Source organism: Melitaea cinxia, chromosome 15 (assembly GCF_905220565.1).
Source record: "Melitaea cinxia chromosome 15, ilMelCinx1.1, whole genome shotgun sequence".
Lineage (NCBI taxonomy): Eukaryota > Metazoa > Arthropoda > Insecta > Lepidoptera > Nymphalidae > Melitaea > Melitaea cinxia.
This window is the reverse complement of record NC_059408.1, coordinates 10,627,316-10,649,544: the sequence shown is the minus strand read 5'-3', so window position 1 is coordinate 10,649,544 and position 22,229 is coordinate 10,627,316. Positions and strand designations below refer to the sequence as shown.

Below are 22,229 nucleotides of genomic sequence, written 5' to 3'. Positions count from 1 at the left end.
AATCTATTGTTTCAATTGAGATACAGCAAGATTTTATCTTAAATGATTCATCGGGCTTTTAAATAATGATTAATTGCTCAACTATAATGCTTGATAAAATATTTTCACTTTGATGTTAAAGAAGTGTGATTAAATTTGATCTGAAAATACAAGCCAGTAAGTAATTAAACTTTTTATCAAGATATATTAAATTTTAACTTTCAACATAACCTCTACCGTCTTATGTACGTATTTTCAGGCAAACCTCGCTTTCATAAATGTTTAACGCCTCATCGAAGACAATTAATTGCAAGATTAATATTTGCCTTAACAATTCTTTGATGTGATCTGGATACAATCATGTTAGTATATAGCACATTAACAGAGACTGGCCGAGATCTCATTTTGCCGTAGAAGTTGGCACAGAATTGTAAACTGCCCTCTTTATAATAGACGCTTAGTACTAACTAATGTTTTGCTGACATCGCACACTTTTCTTCAATGAGCCATTATTTTGCACCTAATTTTCTTTAGCCGCGTCGGCTATTTCACGGAAACAAGCGCTTTGTTGACAGCTACTTGCCCGCGGTTAAAGATGTTGATAAAAAATTTGTCCTCATTCTAGTACAGAATATGGCTATAACAAATAAAATAATTGTTCCTTTTATATTTACATTCAATGTAAAGATGTGTAAAAACGTAGTTCATAAACTTCCTTCATCTTGACATTGATAAATCATAAAGAAACAACTTACATCGAGTTGAAAAAAAATTTAGCAGCACATAAATAATTCAGATCGTCTCATCGTTAACTTCGGACTCGCTTATTATTGTCCTTTATTTTTTATTTTATAATTGTGCACAAGGACGCCTAAATCTGGGTAGATATTTCCGGATCGAATGAAAGTGTCTCGGATGAATCAGACTTTTTTAAAGGCTGGATGTAAGATGTAATTCCCTGTCACCCGCTTAACATGTTTCATGCATTGTAAGTTCGGACGTTCAGTGGATTTTTGGCACTCGACTTTAAAGTAAATAAGTGGATCTTTTGATCTCTACTACCTAATTATACCTGCCGTGGTAAACTGTCTCGTTTCTTTTGGTCTATAATTAGATGGCTCATCGTAAATTTCCACTATCGATTCGATGTTCAACGTCTAGATTAGTTAGTTGGACATTTTCCTCGGCTTCGGTTTCAAATCTTTTAATACCTCTGCTAGTGAAAAAACTGTCACTTCATGGCCAACCTCATAAGATGTCAGAGAGTGACGCAATCGGAGCAGTCTGCATCCCGTCCCGCCGGCAAATCGATAACACATTAATGCCACCGATCAAAGAGAGCTTTACTTCATCCTTAGATTTACGACATTACTAAATCGATACATCGCACATGGCTCTCAACGTATTATGATGAGATTTTCTCTGTGACTCTTATTTAATTTGTTATTAATCTTACCTCAACTTTATTTATTTTTTCACTGATTACTCACGCCGTTATGTTTTAATTCATTTGTATTTGGTTTTGTTGTGTGATATTTATAGTCAAACATGTTCCATATTATAAATTTCTACCAATTTAAATGTAATAACAATTTGCCTCACGTGATAATATTGACGTAATATCTCTATTCTTAAGGCGCACGTGTGCAATGATTTATTACCGTAATATAAATAACGATTTTGAGGTATCTTGATATTGTTTAGACTGTCCCGGTTGCCAAAACGTTTTCATTGTCGTTTGAAAGCCTAACCGAATAGTTAGGATTGTGACAACTGAGCTGTTTAATCACGAATAATGTGACGTAGACCATCGTCTACGACATCGGCTTCATCAGTTTGTTGGCATGTAATTTAATTGTAAATATGATGTGAATAATTTAAAAATAATATTTTACAAACAAGAGAAATAGGTTTGCTTGCAATAATTTTAATATCAACCGGAAATTAATCAAATTTTATTAAAATAGAGCAAACTTTAACTGCTTAGTATAAATTTTATAGTTCACATCATAGTTTGTGGTAAAGACCATCTATCAACGGTTCGTCGGTAATACGCCCAAACTCTGTCAACGGATCGCGCCTACGCGTTAGTTATCACGTTCGCGTTGCAATTATGTATATCATGGTGATAATTATGCTAAAATACCCTTAAGCTAACTATTCATCATAAGTTTCTACAGTTATAATAAATCTAAATGCTGTGCATCTTCAGTTGACAATTACCATTGTTCATCATTGAAAATGTGTGATAATAATGAATTACTCACAGTATCTTACCACTAACAGTATGTATACATTTGCTGTGTGGCTACGGTAATAAAGAATATAACCATCCCCCTCTCTTCCCGTGGGTGTCGTAAGAGGCGACTAAGGGATAACACAGGTCCACTACCACCATAAAACTTATAAAGCCGACCTATGGCACGATAAACATCCAACTGCTGGCTTTGAAATACACAGCCCAAAGACGGGCAGCAGCGTCTTATTCGGTGAGATAAAGCTAGTCCTTCCTTCGGTCACCAACCCGCCTGCCCAGCGTGGTGACTATGGGCAACACGCATGAGTTCACAACATTTTTGGCGCAAACTTTTGGAGGCCTATGTCCAACAGTGGACTGCGATAGGCTAAAGTGATGATGATGATGATGAACAGGATGCATTGTTTGAGGAGTTATCTTCGTACAAAGTCAAGTTTACATAAGAGAATAATTTCTTCGTTTCGTTATTTTCAAATCATCAAAAACATAATGGCTATTGTATAATAAATGCGTTTCCATTGCGTACATGGTATAAAAACAGTTTTTCTAAGTATTAAAATAAAAAATAGAAGAATTACAGCTGCTATAAAATTAATACTCATAAATTTTTATTTTTTCTTTAGACTTAATCTAAATTACGAGAGTACTCAGCAAACTTGGAACGTCATTCCGAGTCAAGATATTGTGTAAGGGCACGCGGTTGTAGTGCTAAATCACCACATAGGAAAGCGGAACTAAAGTGTAGTCTCAGTTTCTAGTCTCATCTATTCCGTATATTTGGAATTTATATACTTATGACTTTAAACTGGAAAACACAGTTACACATGTATTTAACAAGTGAACAAACTTAGAAATAAATCTAAATCATAAAATTTAAGTACTCTTAAAATTAAAGAAAGTCTAAATCGAACACCAACAATAATTACAACAGTATGACAAAAAATATAGGTATAAATATTTTGCACACTGCACTTCGAGACATTCAAATACATTTGCTGAATATATAGGTAAGTGCAGGAATTAGATTAAGGGCCGCAGGCCACGTGTAATTCTGTAATCACCAAAGCTCTAAATAATCACTAAACGTTTGACAGTAAACAATCACAAAATGACCAAAATCAGCTTGTACAAAATACTACTTCACAAATTATAATGCGGCCTTAGAGCCCAAATTAAAACTTTCATTTTCTACTTTTCACGTGAAGTTGAATCGATTGCTCTCTGTTATTTTTAATTTATTTAGCTTATTTAATACTTTCAAAATTCCTTTCCTATTTCCTACTGTGCCCTACCTGATTTGTGAATGGGGTAGCGAAATGTCATAAAGGTTTAAATGTATGAATATTGTATTATATAACTACGTTTAGTATTAAAAATTAATTTAACTATGTGTAATAAACTTGCGCTGTAGATTACTATTACCGACATATTTTTCATATACTACTTTTATTAAAGGTTGCCTAGAAGAGATCGCTGTAAGCGATAAGGCTGCCTTTGCATACATTATTTGTTTTTATATCTAATCGTTCTAAAATGTATCTTCTTTTTTGTGTGTGCAATAAATTTTAATAAATAAATAAAATAAAAGGTGTCCGTTACATGGAATTGTCGTAGTAGACGGGGGTCGTCGACCCGCATCGGAGAACGCTGCGCGTGCGCCCTGTTAGTGAAAACGACAGAAAACCTCACGAAGGGCGGCAGCACACGGTGTCCGCATTTAGCTTTTGACGTCGCTGAGTCACCGCACCGCGAATAGCGGTTGTTAAAAAACATGTTGCACCGCCCGCTCCCGGCTCTCCCGACGATTATTTCGAGAGCGTGGATTTCAGTGCTGGCCGGTCGCTCAAGGCGAGAGGACGTGCCATGCCCCCGTTGCCCGCACCCCCCGCGCGCCTGCGCCGTCTCGACGCGTGTGACACCTCCATTGTCACCACCATCAGGGACACGGTCAGCTGTAGTTGGATATTTTACAGTGAGTGTCGCTCGGTTTCCGCGCCGACTCCTACGCGGAAGTTTCGCGCCCTACGACGTAGACCATATTCTGCGTCAATGCGCGCTACCTATCTACCCGTTTTTGTATCTCGTAGCCGTGCATTTTATGTTAAACCGAGGATCGGTTTCGTGCGACGATCTATTCGAAATATAAGTTTTTTTTAATATGCTATCAGTAAATATATAACTGCAGTGATGTAGGATGAGTGTTTCTGAAAATTTAATATTTGGGTAAAAGTAGGTCGTCGAAATCTCATAGTGTTATAAGTGTTTGAGATGAATTGTTCGTCGTAGACTGCGGTCTTGCTAAATTTTCTGCTGCCATCTATTTGCGGGAAAAGGAATCATCGGTCAAAAGCTGAAATCTAGGTGAAACGTCTGACATCAGCAACCCGAAGTAAATTTAACTCTTGACGTATTAAACCTTACCGTAGAACCGCTACATTTTGTTTCAAAGTTTCTCCGTACGTACTTAACATTACTGCGTTATTATTGTGTTCCGCAAAATTGGAAATAAAATAATATTGTTAATAATAAAATTTTAAGTCTGTGACATCTATTGTGATATAATATTCTTTATAGTCCACAATCTTACGTGAAACTGGAGGTTAATATTAATCAATGAAAATATATCAGAAATCTAATAACAAAAATAATCGTCTACATTTTATCAACAACTAAAAATATTTTTCGGTATGTGAAAAGAAATATATCATCGATTTAAAATACTACTAAAATAAAAATTGATAAAATCAATGATATAGTAAAATTGTAACCAATAAAATAAGTAGGTCAATCAATAAATCAAAACGTTACACACCACGTTACAAATTACATTAAAATTAAAAATACGTGAAAACAAAAAACAATTATAACACAACCACTTTATACAAAACTATTATACAAAAACAAATATTTGGCTGAAAGTCCGCTACAATTATTAAATATAAGATAAATATAAATATTCTAGTTTATCCGCTTCGGCTTTCCCGATATCTTAAGTTTCTAAATAGTTACAGATTTTTCAATAAACTTATAATTGAACTAAACAAATATGTAAGAAAATAACCAAAACAATACGATTTTAAGTGCAACTCATAGCCACTTACATAGGGGTACTTTGCTTTTTTCAGAAATACTTTTTTTTTTACTCAAATTACTGTAACTTTACTGTAGCAGCAATAAAAGTTTTATTTTTTTATTTTTTATACGACTAAGTCGACAAAGAAGTTTACGGTAGACCTGATGGTAAGCGCTTACCATAGCCCATAACACCAAAAGCATCGCAAGAGAGTTGCCGACCTCGACACTCCACAAGAGCTCTGGCCACCTTACTCACCACAGAAACACAACACTACTTTAAAGCGATATCATTAAGCTGTGATCTTCTGTAAGGTTCCGGTACTTCTCCAGGCGTAAAAACGATAAATCCTGCTGTGCCCTAGTTTAATAACGTTGGCTAAAAGCTTTTATAAAAGAATGTTAGCTCAGACTTTTATTTTGATCTTTCCAGGTAACAGTAGCGGTTCGACTCCCGCGGAAGGCGCCGCGCCCCCGCCTTCCGAGCCCGACCCCGATCTTGACTCCATTCACATGATGCTGGACCCACACTTGAGGCCCATCTCACCGGACCTCAATAACGAGGAGTCCAAACGGATATTTGAAGAACACAAGCAGTTAGCGCAGGAATATTTAAAAGTAAGATGTCATAGGTTGTCGTTTAGATATTGTTATTTTGCCTTGTAACTTGTAGCCGAATTTATATTATTGCCTCTATTTAATTTTGTTTAATAAAAGAGAAAACTTAAACAAAGCTCCACATACAAATGTCGAATTGTTTGTTATTACTTTAATTCTTTACTATACATAAAAATTAAATATAATTTTCATATAAATTCATAATAGATTTTACATAATAACAAGTATTTAGCGAATAAAATTAACAATCGTCTCATTATTGTCCTGTAAATCTATTATTGGCGGTACTTCAAATTATGCACGCTGTTATTACGTTCGGACACGTGCATACTAATCATTTCTACTTTGTACCCAATCCCAATATCGAATCTAATTTTACTATTTAAAACATCCGTTCAATGCTTAATAAAATTTATAATATCGTTTTAATCAGAGTCATAGTTTTGTGGATCATGTCTGAAATATTGGTAAGAAATTATAAACCTCGTTTATTTTACTTCGTACATTAACAATTAAAAAAAAAAAACGGTCGGAAAACGATAAATTAATTAATTCATCACCCTTTTCTATCTTTTATATTTTTTCCACTTAAAAACAAGTAACCATGTAATGAAAGTATTGTTTTTCTTTTTCTAGATACAAACTGAACTTGCTTACCTTAGCAACCATAAGTCAGAGTTAGAAGATCAGATGGACGATGAGGAGCTCCAACAAAAGAGGGAGATCATACAATTAGAAAAAGAAAAGGTAATTATTAACAATATTATTTTTAAAACAATAATAATTTAAAACTTTAATACAAATGAACATAATATTAGAAATAAATAATTTAACACTCATACTCTTGATCGATATATTTTGTCTATTATTTTTAAATAGTTAAGAGAAATCAATAATGTTTATTATAACAAGTTTATAATTTTTGATAAGTATAGTTAATGATGAGGTTTGACAAATTGATAATAATCTTCAAAGGCGTTGATATTTATAGACCTAGCTCCACTACTATAAGAATTAGAACTCTATGGCTTACTTCGTAATAACATTATTTATATATATAAAAATCTCGTGTAACCGTATTTGTTAACGAACTCCTTCGATACGGCGGTTTGGTAGGTCTGCAAAATGGGTCGTAGGTTATTTTTTATACCCCCAAGTGATAATGATGTTCTTAATATGTGGCAGAAAAGCGTTTTCCATGTCAGCTAATAATGATATATAATTTGATTGCTTATTATTGTTTACAGGACTCGTTAATCAAACTGTACTGCACTTTAAAGAAGCAATGTGCGCGAGTGGACAACGAGAGCTGGCTGCTGCCGGAGGATCTCCCGCACGAGTGACGTCACAGCGCCGCACTCGCGTGTGACGTCACCGCTGTGGCGAGGTTGAATATCGTGACGCGCCGAGCGAACTACTCAACGTGAATTTAACGTCTGACCAAACCCTCTAGTCAAGATAACAGGGATAGATTGTGCATTTTTAATAGTTGTTAACTATTCACGTTTCATACGCTCTCGATCGCAAATATTTTTGTATATGTAACTAGATATTTTATGAATGCGTGTAGTGCAGTGCAAAGTACTTGCCCTATAGATGTCTGTAGGGTCTGATTGAAATATTGATCTCAAGTCGCCAAACGAGCCTTCATCACCACTTCTTTTTACAAGAAGTTACTTTATATTGTAAGTCTCCGAATACTTCATACGCTTTACTTTTTTATATAAACGAGTTCATTGCCTAGTTTCTTGATATCTACGAATTAAATTTTTCATGTCATTCTTGTTTAGTTTGTGACTAACACTAGTAAACCTAACAAATATTTCTCTTATCCTATCCTTGTTTCATCATTATTTACTTCATTACAGGCACGTTTTAGTGCCGTTTTGGTGATATATGACTTAAAAATGTATGTGTAAAATTTTTTAATAAATAAAAATTATTTATTTGAATTATAAAATTGTGGTGGTAAAATATTATAATTTAGAGAATGTGTATGTAAATTAGATTTACTACTGTATATTTAAGATAGTATTAGTAGACATAACGTGTTTTTAAGTTTTATAAAAAATAAAGAAGAAAAAATACCATGTTTTGTTTCAATTAATATTAATAAATAACCTCATTAGATTTATGTGCGAATGGTCTTTCTCTTACAAATCGTTAAATCTAGTCTGTGACCACATTTCATATAGTTATTACTATAGATAAATATATAACTTAATTTTTAATAGGTATATAATTTGAAAATTTGATTGACAATACCTATACGTAAAACACGAGATATATATGTGTTCGATGTGTAAAACGAAAATATCATTACATAGCATAAATTCGCTTACTGCTGTATATGCTTAGATCTTTAAAACTACGCAACGGTTTTCTTTAGTAAATAGAGTGATTCCAGAGATAGGTTTATGTGTATAATACATTCATAATATAGTAAAGGAACACTGTCTAATGTAATGACATATATAAACACATTGTTTTGTGCTTACATTGCAAATATTTATTTTATATTTAGTATCAGCATTGCGCCCGTGCGGAGCCGGGATGGGTCGCTAGTTTTAATAATAAAACATGCGACGAAGAACCAGACGCTCACCATTCGCTGTAATACTCCCGCTTAGATTCCCTACCAGTCTGTGAGCATTAGCATTTCAGCGAATAAATGCATTACACTTCTATTTAAACTTCGTAAGAAAACATAATTATGTTTGCTCGCAAACGAAAAAACCCGACTTTAATTACATCGACAAATAATACAACGTAAGTAGACCAAAAAAATAACAAACGCACTAGTCGTCTCTACGATTTTCGAGGGTTTACCTCGATTTCTCTGGGATCCCATCATCAGATCCTGGTTTCCTTATTATTGTACCACACTTACGAGATCTCCTTTCCAATAAAAAAAGAATTATCAAAATCGGTTCGTAAACGACGAAGTTATCCCCGAACATACATAAAAATATATACACGGTCGAATTGAGTAACCCCCTCCTTTTTTGAAGACGAGATCACCATTTATAAAGGTTGTATTAGAAGTAAATAGGATGCAGTAATAAAATACAACGAATCAGTCATAATATTTTTATTTTCAGTTTATAAGTAAATTTTCATCTGTATAAATCTGTCTATTGGAATGGTGATTGCGTTACAAAATTAATATTCTTGAATTTGGCACCTTTAAAAATGGAATAAAATAACTTTTGCGAGATTCTGTTCTTATGAAATAAATGCTTTTTCGATACAAATATCGACTGGACGAATGTTTATACAAAAAAATATTTACAAGCATAAAACATACTTAGTTCCTTGCAAGTTAGCTATTAGGAATCTTATTTCGTGCAAATTTTCATTCACTGTCAGAGGAATGGAATAAAAATATTTCTAATTTTTTAAATATAAGTGTCTGTTATGAAAATATGCCAATTCGTCTAGATCTTAACAAATTATATTAAAGTTAATATATAAATATGATATGAATGAAATAATTCACAATGTTCCAATAAATTTAGAATTTAAATAAAATTACTAATCTCGAAATAAAATTCTTACATTACTAATATACCTAATTATTAATCATAAAACGACAAGTTTGTCTCCTCCATAATAGTAGTAAACACAATGTTTAAAAGTAAAGCATCCCTGTATCACTGAGGTTACAATAATACGAACGAAATCATAAGATAACTTCCATATGAAAATAATAAGACTCAAGAGTACAAAATAGTATAAGAGTGTCTTAACAATAGTTACATATCAAAAAAATTTAATCGATACAATTTCAGTATAAAATTTCCAGAGAGTTGTAATAACAAAAGTGATTATATGTATTAAGAAACTAAAATGTAATTTTTATTTAAGTGAGCTGAAGATATTCGAATATAAAAACTTATTCGACAATTACCTCAGCGCTACATTTATACTTTATTTTCTATAAACACTGAAGACATATAAAAACTGTATTCATCTATAAAATAATATACATCTATACGTCTTCGTTGTAATAAGTTTATTAATTAAAATATGTTTTCACTACATGAAATTTGATGTAGAAAACAATATTCGTTTTTCAATTTAAACCCTTCTAGACTACAAACGATATGCACTAAAACATTATAAATTACTTGGTTCTTATCCATAACATTAAGAGCCATTTCACAAAAATCGGTAACAATCCGCGAAATTGTAATATTTTGACGTCGTTAATCTCAGTGTTGGATGCAATAATGTAATTTATATTCTTGAAATATAATAGAGCAACCTTTGTTGTAGTCCATAGTCAGATCAGAATTTTGATTTATATTATGTGTATAAAATTATTAACCTTTTCATCAGCCTCCTCCCTGGGTAAACGGTCGCAATGTATACTTTGAAGTCCTACTTTTCAATAACCTCTACGTTGAAACCATTTTAAAAAAATATCATAATATGTGGAATATAATTTTGTTGTCCACTATCATAGATTTTTATTCCATTTGTATCTCTATTAAACGATAAAAAAAAATTTAAAGTTACGAATATTTTCCAAATAAGTACAATTTTAAAAGCGATATTTCTCTTAGAAAACTAAGAAATTTTAACGAACTATCTTCATCAAAGTAAACTTACATCATTAAGGAATACAAAAAAAATAATTAAAAGATGTAATTATTTTTAATACATTTTATATTAAATAATAAAAAGATAGTATATATTGCCACGCATCAAGCTCGGTAAATCAGTCGAGCGCTAGCGCTCTTAGAGGTAAGGTCCACGCCAAATTCTGCGCAGCCGTCTCCTTCGCTTACACGCGCCAAGCGCCTGTTGTTATAGCGGATAAAACGCATTTGATACTTTCATAATAAAATATAAATAAAATAAACATATTACGAAAATGACTGTAAAATAATATAATGATAATTTCTGTAAACATATGTATAATTTAATTTTCTTTTCTCACACTATCAATACAAATAGGCATTTCAATCTGTTTGTCTTGTTATTTGTTAATTAATATGTTTGTCGGTGTCGATGTCATTAAATGCTTTTTTATTCATATCGTAAATATTAGATTCATTCGTAAACTGAAAAAACTAAATCAATTTAAAAAAATTGTTTCATAAAATTGATTTTTTTAATTTTATTTTAAATTTATTGACTGTTGTTATATAACATACTTGAAATTTTTAACAAATTAATTATGTAAAAAACATTTTATACCATAGTTATAATTTTTATTATACATCAGAAAATGATCACGATGGTCTTTTGGTTGTCACACTATACGTACTAGCACAAAGATCGCGCGGCTCGTACGACTCGCGCGATGCGACCAAATTTACCTAAACTTGCAGAGCGTAAAATTGTGAAATGGCTCTTAAAAATGACACGAGTTTCATTTTAGACAATATTAAATTTAAGGCAACAGATGAATTATTAATTACTGTTTTATTAAAAACTACAGTATTCGTATCGTGGAGACTAAAGAAGAAGGCTATATTTAATCTATTAATAAAATTGTAATTTTTATTACGTTTTTTATCTACGTAGGTTTATTATCTGTATAACCGCAGATTTAACAATAATTTTTATATCATTAAAAAGTATCTAAATTTTGTTTTACAATCAAATTATGTGCAAACCTTAGTACACGATCGGTGATTAATAAATTTTAACAAAACCAGATGAAGCTTAACTATACATTTTTTTTATTGTAACAAATTTAAACATATTGCAACATCTGCAAAATCTTGCAACAACTGTGTATTTATAGAATATATATTATTGCATGTATTACATATAGAAATAATATATCTCAGTAAATTTTAAAACATAAAAGGATAATTTCGTTTGCAGAGAGAAAAAAATATATTCTTAAAATATGCGTGTGATACTTCGAACTAAAAGAATCATCATTTGTGGCAAATAAATAGGCAGTTGGGCAATATGGCATTTGCCATTAGCCAAAGCGATAAAATATATATATATTATACATTTACTTAGTGCTAAATCGAGCACCGTTATTCAACACGTATTTACTCTACTGGAGTTTTATAAACTTAATTACTGAGTCAACAAAAATATACTCTCGAAATAATATTCGTTAACGTTACATTCAGCATGTTTATGGGGTTTCTTATATTATATATTGTAGAAATATAGAATATTTACGAAGTTACATTTGACCACCCGTTGGTTTAACATCGTATCAATTTTATATCAAACAGTGTCACGGAAAATTGCTTTGAGTCTTCTCAAAATCAGACATATAACACTGAGTGAAAAGATTTAAACATTGAGTGATTATAAATATTTTGTAAGATAAGTGACTTTATTAACTGTTTATCAAAGAATATTTTAACTTCGTCTCGTTACAAGAACTTTAAAATACTCGAAAATATTTTGTGACTCGATCCGAACCTCATCTCACTTACGAATATAATCTCATAACAGGGTATCTACAAAACCAGTACTCGAAATAAAAAAAACGTACTAGCAAGTAGAATCTTCAAAGGAGTATATAATCACATAAATGGTCATCAACTTATGCCTAAGTAAACTTCGAATAGCAAAACAAAAATCACTCTAACCTACATACCAGACACAATCATATTTTGAGCAACGTTTACATAAAACTTACTACGGCATGTATTGTCAACAGTTCACGGGCCCACGCGTCGATACAATCGAATATATAAAATTTCAGATATAGGAATAAGGAAGTAAATATTTTATCTAACGACAGGGGGAAGACTGTTAGGGTCTATCGTCGTCGATCCTGCGAACAAAGAAAAATATGAAAGCGCTTTTTTCTTTGAGTTCAAGTTCAGTTCATATGTTGAATTTATTCATAATTTTATAATTGATTGTTTTATTATTAATCTTTAGTATTAATTTAAATTTTAGCGTATGATTATTAATTTTGTTAATTAATTTAAATTGAATTATTTTATTCTTAAATTTATTGTAATAATTTAATTTTCATTGATTTAATTCGATATGTTTTTGTAATGAAAAACTCTCATGTAAGCTGTATGTGTTTATAATTGAGGTATCACTCAATTGTTTGTACCCTGTGCTGATGATTATAGTGAATTTATTAGTGTCTACCTTGTTGGCGTATTATAATAAATAAATAAATAAATAAAATCCTTGTATTGTGCTCTTCAATTTGATACCCATATTGTAGTATTCGAGAAAAAAAAATTTTTTTCATTAACTACAATGGCTTCGCGCAGCCGCCATGTTTGATTTTTTTTTAATGTCACCTATCTAAGAACACTTGGGCAGCTAATACGAACCTAACGATACCTTAATTATGTAAATCCGTTCAGTGGTTCTGGAAATATGAGGTAGTAAAGAATATTACATACAAACATACATACATACATACAAGATACGCGCGAAAAACATAACCCTTCCTTGGCAGTCGGGTAATAAATAGAAGCAAGAAGTAAGGTGTGCCGGCGCTCGGCCGCTACCTGGCACTAGCTGGGCCGGCCGCGGCGCGCCTGCCACTTGAAGTCGGCCTGCATGAGCCACTGCTGGCCGCGCGAGCGGTCGCACGGCCGCAGCAGCGGCTTCCACACGTCCGACGACTCCGGCTTGTCCAGGCACATGCCCGTGTTCGTGTGCTTTATCGTACGCGTCTGCAAAGACATTCAAGAAAAAAATATATTGATATTCCACTTCTTGGCAAATTAAATAAGAACAGAGCAAAACTGTAAGACGCTCTAGCCAATTAAGCTATGGAACGATGTACCCGCTAGATCGAAATTTTTAATATGATGATTTTTATATTCGGTGTTAAGCGAACCGTGGCGCCACGGTTCGCTCAAGCCGGTCAATTTTTGATATGATATTCAAAAATGTCTAGAATTCCTAATGTGTGGGTAACACAAAAATAAAATCGTAGATATTACAAAATAGCACGGTCCTGTCAAAGATTTTCATTGTAATATGAAACTTTGAATATTTACGGGTTTCTGTAAAGAGCTCACTATAAACAGCGCCACGGTTCGTTTAAACCGAATATAAAAATCATCATATCAAAAATTTCGATCTAGCGGGTACATCGTTCCCTAGCTTAATTGGCTAGAGCGCCGACACGGTCAGTTGGAGACGCGGGTTCGAACCCCGCTGGAGCGGACAATTTTTGATATGATATTCAAAAATGTTTAAAATTCCTAATTTGTGGGTAACACAAAAATAAAATCGTAGATAAAACTGTAAGGTCCAAAAAATTGCTCCAATGTGGTTTGGTTTATACGTAATTGCCCCGATAATGTAGATTTTCTGGTAAAGATTGGTTTTGCTTTATCGCCGAGCACGAAATCATAAATTAAAAAGTTAAAGATGTAGCTCGTATTTCTCCACGCGTATTTTAATTCGCTTGATCAAATTACTGGACATCTTAGAGCAGAATTATATTGTTATCGAATTACCCGAGTTTCTTTTGAAAAATGTGATTATGCGTTATTGAATATTAAAACTGTAGATCTTCTAAGATCATCATCATCTTCCTGCCCTTACCCCACTTATATAGGGTCGGCACAGCATGTTTTCCTCTTCCATTCCTTTCTATATTCGTCACTTCAACGCTTACTCCTTTCTTTCTCATATCCTACGCACACAATCCATCTATCGCTTGTCCATCCATCCATCGCTTTTCCTTCAACATTCATCCCTAACATTCTTTTACCAACATATGTAGATCTTCTAAGATACACACATAAAATATATGGAAAGGGTAAAACGCAATGTAACTACGCAATAAGTATTCAAAACATAATTTTAGTACTAATCAATTTAAGAGAAACATGGACGATTTTAATTCTGGTATTTTTCTTAACAAATAATTTTTCGAAACAACATGTACAAGATGAGGTTGCCAATTTTTAAAAAAATAAGATATAAACAATAGCAAATTTGACCAGCGCCGCTGACTAATCAATTATATATAATAGCAGCTATTTATAAACTACGCTAGACGAAAGATTTCCTACTCGTACTGCCAACAATAAAATACATGACGAAGTTTATTTAGAACCGCTATATGAGAGGTTTAGAAGAAAACTATAACTGTCTACACAAGTATTACAAAAGGGAGAAGAATGGATACGATATACTTTTAATTTTATGATTAAATTGGAAAATATTATAACATCTTCGGATGTGTGAATACGACCATTCTTTAAAAAATATATACATCATTACTCGTCACATTAACATTTGATGATTTTAGGTTAATTTTGGAGGTAAAAAGGGCAAACCCTACATGTTTCGGAAAAATCTCTGCCACATGTTATGCAAATCTATCATCTCATCTATCACTTCGACGGTAGATAAGGATTCAAATGACATACATTGGACCACCATAGTCCACATTCGAACATTCGAACTTTAGCTTACCAAATTATTTATTTTATTGCTTTCCTTTATGTTTGAGGATATCGGAGATTCTGGAGTCTCCTATCAATTTGTCAAATAATTTTCCATAATATACCCAAAATTAAAAGGGAGATTAAGGGACCGATTTACCGATTGTTATTTCGCGCGTAAGTTACTTGAATCCTTGATCAACTGATAAACAACAACTTTTGAATACACTAGTTGAGAATAAAAACATCTGGTCGGTGAAGTAGAGTTTGAAAATTGTATAAGTCGGATGTCGTTATACATCAGATAGGCTTATCAAAGAGCAACCAGTGAAATAGGATCCTTGGGGTTTTTGTAAATATAATATATCTTAAAAATCTTACAACACACACATAGTCGTCTGTTCCTACATTAACTTAATGCGTGCTACAGGTAATAGCCGAATGATATAATAAGGTTTTTTTTGATAAATGTGCATGTTTTCTAATGTTTACGCGAATTTCACTCATGATAATGAAATAACTTCTTCGGATCTAATCGCGGTTTATCAAGTTTTTTAAATGCCCGACATTTCGAATACTTTACAGCAATGGTCACGGGGGAACAGTCCTCATCATCAGTCATAAAAATTTCTAAATAAACCGCGATAAAATAGGAAAAACTTGTTTCATTATAATAATACATATTTAATTAAATAAAAATAATGCACCCAGACTCGTGGGTGGGGATCGAACCCATAGCTCCTGGAGCACTTACTATAGAGTACATTACAAACTGCGCCAATGAGCTAGTCAAATCGTGTTATAATAATAATAATAATATACTTTATTGCACATTTAAATAAAGAACAAAATTAAAATTACAAGCAATTATAGTAACAAATTGTACAACCAGGCGATCTTATTGCTAAAAAGCAATCTCTTCCAGACAACCTGATAATGAAAGGGATATTGCTTTTCAGATGGGCAGGTGGTAAACAGATTTAAATAAGTAAAAGAAAAAAAGAAAAAAAAAAAAGAAAAAAGAAATATATATATATATATGTTACCTTAGTGTCGTAAGTCCACTCTTGGTTGCCTCTCATCCCGTGGCAGCGTATTAGTTTGATTGGTCCGCGCGGATGGGCCGCGTCCAAGCAATTGTCGTCCGACATTATCTGCTTACGTTTCGTGTACGCGAACACCTGTAAAAAACATCTTTAGATATCAAGCGGTCATTTGCAAAACTAGACCATTTTTATGACAATCCCACCTAAGGTAACATTTGGAAGAAAATTCGTTTGTAATTGGCTATTTTTTTAATGTAACAACAAACTTTATATTATATTGCAGATATTTATAATGTTTTATGTGTTTTACATGACTAGATTGGGCATTCAATAGATTTCAATACTCAATAGAAACCTCTGAAATCAGAAAAAAAATTGGAAATGACCCCTATTTTCAAAATACATCCCATATTGTGCTGTTCTTTAATACTGGTAGTGAAATTATAATTCCTTTATCGAGTTTATGTGACAACTTATTTAGCTGGCGAAAAAATTATAACCTGCCAACGTATGGCCTTGAAACTAACTAAAAACTGAACATTTTATATACTCAGACACTTGTTGTGATATTATAGACTCATTATACTAAAAAAGTCATGAAAATAAATTACCCACATGATGTCACTTTTTTTTTACAGTATTAAACCTAAAGTTGCTAGATTTAAAACCTCTAGTTTTAAGAAAACAGGTCACATACTAAATTATGGTTCAATATTTTTTACAATCTAATATATAAAATTCTCGTGTCGCGGTGTTTGTAGTTAAACTCCTCCGAAACGGCTTGACCGATTCTCATGAAATTTTGTGAGCATATTGGGTAGGTCTGAGAATCGAACAACATCTATTTTTCATCCCTCTAAATGTTAAGGGTAGTCCACCCCTGTTTTTTTAATTTTTAGATAAATTATTTATTTTTTATTTTATTATATTTGGCATTGAAAAATACATAGGACCCTAAATTTTCACCCTTCTACCACCAAACCCTATTTTTAAATAGCGTTTAGCGGCAAGACAACGTTTGCAGAGTCAGCTAGTATTAATATAATAAGTACGTATACTATAAAGACTACAAAAAGTACATTTGTAGCATTGTGAGCAATATTGCTCCCGCCCGCTTATGAATTTAGCTTTTTAGGGCGCTCACGGGTTAAGTGTGTAGGTCAGACAAATCTAAGCTAAGTCTTGCTGAATTTTAATATACGAGGAGATATAATTTATTCAGTTTATAGTTGAAATAATTTATATATTTAAAAAAAAATCGATGAAAATTAAACGAAACTACAGTTTAGTTCGATCTTTTAATGATTTTCAGTTCAAATTGTATCTTAGATATTATAATTGTTTTTATAAAGTTAAATTTACAGATATTTAGAGTTTTAATTGCACAGATGTATTATTAGATATTAATTTAAAAAAGCATTTAGACATGAACACACATTCAGTATTACAAAAAAAAATATAGCAATTTATAAAAATTAAAACTAATATTTGTCAAAACTTCTAGTTAGAGAAGATCGGATAAACGTTCGGTCCTGGCGGCCGTGTAATTCACAATTACTCGCAATTTACAAAAATTGTTTACGATGACGATGCGATTACTTTTTGTTTACACACTGTTGTAAATATTATTTATGAGTTTCTCCAGTTTTTTTTATTGTTATTGAATATTAGTATGTTACCATAATAAATCCAATGTAATAAATGTTTTGTAATCTGATATATATATATATATATATATATATATATATATATATCCCTATTTTCCGTGGTCACGCCATCACACGGGAACGGCTGGACGGACTTCAATAATTCTTTTTTTGTTATGTTTGTTATTGTCAGAAGGTGCTTATGAAAAAAAAATGTGCGGAAGATTAGATAATTTAAGAATACTTAACCACCAAACTTACTTAACCACAAAATTATTTCTAATATAACCTTAGCGCTTTGGACAATACAAACATTTTTAATGTAACCTTATGACGTTTGACATATAATTGATTGGTTATAACTTTTTTTTTAATATTTTTTTCATTAATTACACCAATTCTAATTCAATATTCATAGTTGACAGAACAATGTTTGTCGGGTCAGCTAGTAAATATATAATTCTGTAATGCACATATTAAATTAAATAAAAGAATTTATTTTTATTATTATAATTTTATATACATTACAATTTTCATCGCACAAAGTACCTGAACATTTCATCAAAATCTTTTGCACTTACTTATTTGTATACAGTAATACCCCGGACTTACGCGATAGGTGGGACTGAGCGCTATCCGCGTAAGTCGAATTCGCGTAAGTCGGGGTACAGTTTTGCGAGGTACTTTTCGTAATTGATCTGACTGTCGATTCCGGTCATACGTCTTCGCTAAATCACAAATTTTTATTTTTGCATCGTAGTCTTTAATAATGTTAAGTTTACACTCCAAAGATAATGTTTTTCTCTTCTTGTTTAAAGCAAAAGAGTCGGTTCTACTTCGTTTGGATGCCATAGTTGTACTTAGTAAATATCTCAGGTCGTCGCACAACGCATAAAAAAACACAAAATCGTAACTTATGTACCTACCCGCCGATTCCGCACGACACGTCTGTGCTTGTTGTAAACTGGACGACTAAATAATAATAATTAATAATCCGGGTGGGGGAGTCAAACAAAAAACGAATAGACGAGAAAATTAAATCACGTAACTCCGAATTCGCGTAAGTCGAGGTAGCGTAAGTCGGGGTATTACTGTACTTATATAAAATTTGTTCGTTTAGTAAAATTTGAATTACCTGGTTTCCACCCATCCCATGGCAATATCCCATACCCAAGGGCTGACTCGCTTTGCCACCGAGGGTGTCAAGACAGTTGGACGTTTCTGCATTACGAATCTAAAAAAAGAACAAAATTTTAGGTCCTAAATTGTCCTAATGTCCAATATTTTTTATCATATTGTAATCTCTATCTAGTCTTGTACAAATGATTCATTAAAATTATCCTTATCTATTTGTACACAATATTAAACAAGTAATTTTTTAATGATATTTATAAAAACAAATTTATAACAGAGGAAGAGTTAGAGTAGCTAGGAGACTTGGACTGTGTAAATTTAATAGATGGAATCTGCTTTCTGAAATTATCTTGACAAAGTGTATTAAATATTATACTACTACTACTACTACTCTTTATAAGGACCAAGGTTGGTATAAAAATAAATAATTTGTAATAAAGCAAGCTTCAACAGCCCTTTCGAACGATCATTTTAATTATTTTAGTCTGAAAATTTAGTAATATTATAGTAAATGTGAATCTATCGCCGACTCGGAATGTAATGCAGAGAAGAATTGGCAAGAAACTGAACACTTACTATTAAAAATAAAACTCAATCATTACAAATTTCTTTATCGCCAAAATTCATGCCTTGCATGAAATGCAGCGTCACAAAGCCCACACATCTTAATCATCCATTTTTTTTATTATTATTATATAATCAACATCCATGGGCTCTTAGTTGCCCATCCCATTTTTACTACATAAAATATTTGCTACTCTATACGGCCGTGCGTTTTTTAACAATAGTTCAACTTCAACCCAGAATTTCTAAAACTGCCTAGAATTGCTAGGATAGTTCGAAACTGACAGCTTTTCGTTGCTATAACAATATTTAATCGTTAATCTAGAACCGGATGAAATGTAACTTACTTCTCCCAGATAGTAATAGTCGAGGGGCATCTGACTCTCCGGGTATATGTTCTCGAGGTACCACCTGAAGCTCTTGCACTTGAGTCGCTCGCGGAGCGCCCTTCGCTCGCTCACGTCACCCACCGGCACGTTTAGCGCGCCTGATTGGCAAGCCAAATGCTTAGTTCGATGGAACTTTCGACAATTTTAATTTCGTGCATTTTTTGTAGAATTGTACTTTTTTATATAAATTTGTGTAGTAATATATTTAATAAAAAATAAGCTGATTAAAAATTTTAATATTAACACGTAAATTTTAGTATACTCAAATAATTAGCGCTCTGAAATAATTAAATTGTAAAATTATATTGATCAGTTTAAAAAATGATAACTATAAAGGACTCAAAAAGCATTAATTTTAGATTTAGAGGACGTATGTTTTGCTGAATTCTGAAGAATAGTATTTTTTTATGAAAATAAATATCTGAATATTAAGTTTTAGTTCTATTAGTGCGTTAGGTGGATTTAATAAACAAAGCTGTCCAGCCCAGTAGCAATGAATGATGTGATTCAAACAACGTAGACACTCCCTCGTAATTTGGTTAGCTTCAATGTGGTCACACAATGCATATAAATTAATATACGTGCAAATATTATTTTAAAGACTACTGCTTATAATAAATATTTTTACTCTTATGAGTTATCGTGATAATAAATATTATATAATTAAAACAATAGCCTTTAATAGTCACAAGGACGCGTGTTGCCAACTAATTGTCATATTCATACAATATAAAATTGTATAAGATATTTATAGGGAAACAAATAATTGAGATCCTTAAAAAGTAAATAAATGTTAAAGAAAATTGTTTGTTGCGCATTATGTTATGTTAGTTCTTGCACCACACAAAATATTAACATAATTTATATGCGATTTAATGTACTACTACTAGATAGTCCCTCTAGAAAATGAATTATTAATTCAATATCATTAAATTAGAAGGAGGGGCGAAAACAAAATAGAACACGAATTTTAATGACATCATAATTGGCATAACACGTCTGGACAAATGAAACCGTTAAGGACCTGGGTTAATATTGTAGTAGAATTGCTTCCAGTCGTCAAGCCACACTTCGGCGAGGCGAGCATTGTTGTGGTTCACGACACGGCCCGTGCCCCCGGGGAACGAATAGGGCGTTGTCTTGCGGAACACGTGCCCCACGTGCGAACACGGAGCGATCTCGAGCGTGCCCCCGCACATCCACACCTGCCCCGCTCACCGCTTAGTCACATTTGCAATGGTAATCGATAACTTAGTGATTGTTGCATAAGTTGAATAGTTATTCCTGATGTAATTATCTAAAAATGTTCCATGACTGGACAGATAAAGAGAACCCTCTTATAACGGGGATTAGTTAGTCTAGATCTCTAGGTTGTCGCGGACAAATAAGTTTTCACTTCTCATGCGATTGGGTTATTGTAGATTGTCGAATTGATTCTAACGTTCAACAATGTTTCCTACTCTAGATATCATCTATATCTTCTTCCTACCCCAACACGTTCTAGGAGGCGCCTTGCATCACATCGATGCTTAAATTCCGCAGACATAACACCAACTTCCTACTCAATTCCTTCACTATACGTGCTGCAACGCTTTGAAATCGTTTACCGAAAGTGATCCAAGAAAGCACTTCAATGTATGCTTTTAAGGACAAGCTAAGAAATCATCTTTTCCTCGACTTCATGAACCTCTCATAACGGATATACTCTCAATATATGTATTTGTTATTATTAATTACACTCTTGCACTACTATGCACAACAGTACCATCAGTTCTCACAACTATGGGTAGACTGGTAGAGATCTCTTATAGAGATAAGTTCGCCCTTGCCAACTTTCTTTGTAAATGGGATTTTTATTTATTTCTTTTTTTTATAGTGCAGTAATGAATATATAGTATCTAAAATATTCTCTTACTATAGAAGTCTCGTTTATTTTAGTAGATTCTGTGATCATCGAATTGGATTAATTGTTTGTAAAAATGTTCTAAGACTACTAACTTTGTTTATATATTGAAAACTAGTTTCAGAATTTGCAACCACAACAAGTAGGTACGTATGTTTGCTTGTTTGCTCTCAATTTTTACCTTCATCGTCGAGCACAGCAAAATTAATTTCAAATTCATTTGGAAGTAAAAAAGCAATACTTGGCCTTGCGGTAA

At 32.6% G+C, this 22,229-nt stretch overlaps 2 protein-coding genes across 2 annotated transcripts in view; one reads left to right on the top strand and one right to left on the bottom strand.

Annotated features, from left to right (window-relative positions):
* The window catches only part of LOC123660532 (mitogen-activated protein kinase kinase kinase 7), a 32,894-nt gene extending 24,878 nt beyond the window's left edge, over positions 1-8,016 (top strand). Inside the window, exons 8-10 of the mRNA XM_045595589.1 lie at positions 5,742-5,926; positions 6,563-6,673; positions 7,174-8,016. Of these exons, the coding sequence (XP_045451545.1) occupies positions 5,742-5,926; positions 6,563-6,673; positions 7,174-7,269 (392 nt within the window). The 3' untranslated portion in view covers positions 7,270-8,016. The remainder of the gene's footprint in view (positions 1-5,741; positions 5,927-6,562; positions 6,674-7,173) is intronic.
* A 4,395-nt stretch (positions 8,017-12,411) lies between these two features.
* LOC123660533 (polypeptide N-acetylgalactosaminyltransferase 5) overlaps positions 12,412-22,229 on the bottom strand; it is a 33,894-nt gene continuing 24,076 nt past the window's right edge. The window contains exons 10-14 of the mRNA XM_045595590.1: positions 20,029-20,168; positions 19,119-19,217; positions 16,338-16,472; positions 13,393-13,560; positions 12,412-12,689 (exon numbers count right to left, since the gene is read on the bottom strand). Coding sequence (XP_045451546.1) covers positions 13,399-13,560; positions 16,338-16,472; positions 19,119-19,217; positions 20,029-20,168 — 536 coding nt within the window. The 3' untranslated portion in view covers positions 12,412-12,689; positions 13,393-13,398. The remainder of the gene's footprint in view (positions 12,690-13,392; positions 13,561-16,337; positions 16,473-19,118; positions 19,218-20,028; positions 20,169-22,229) is intronic.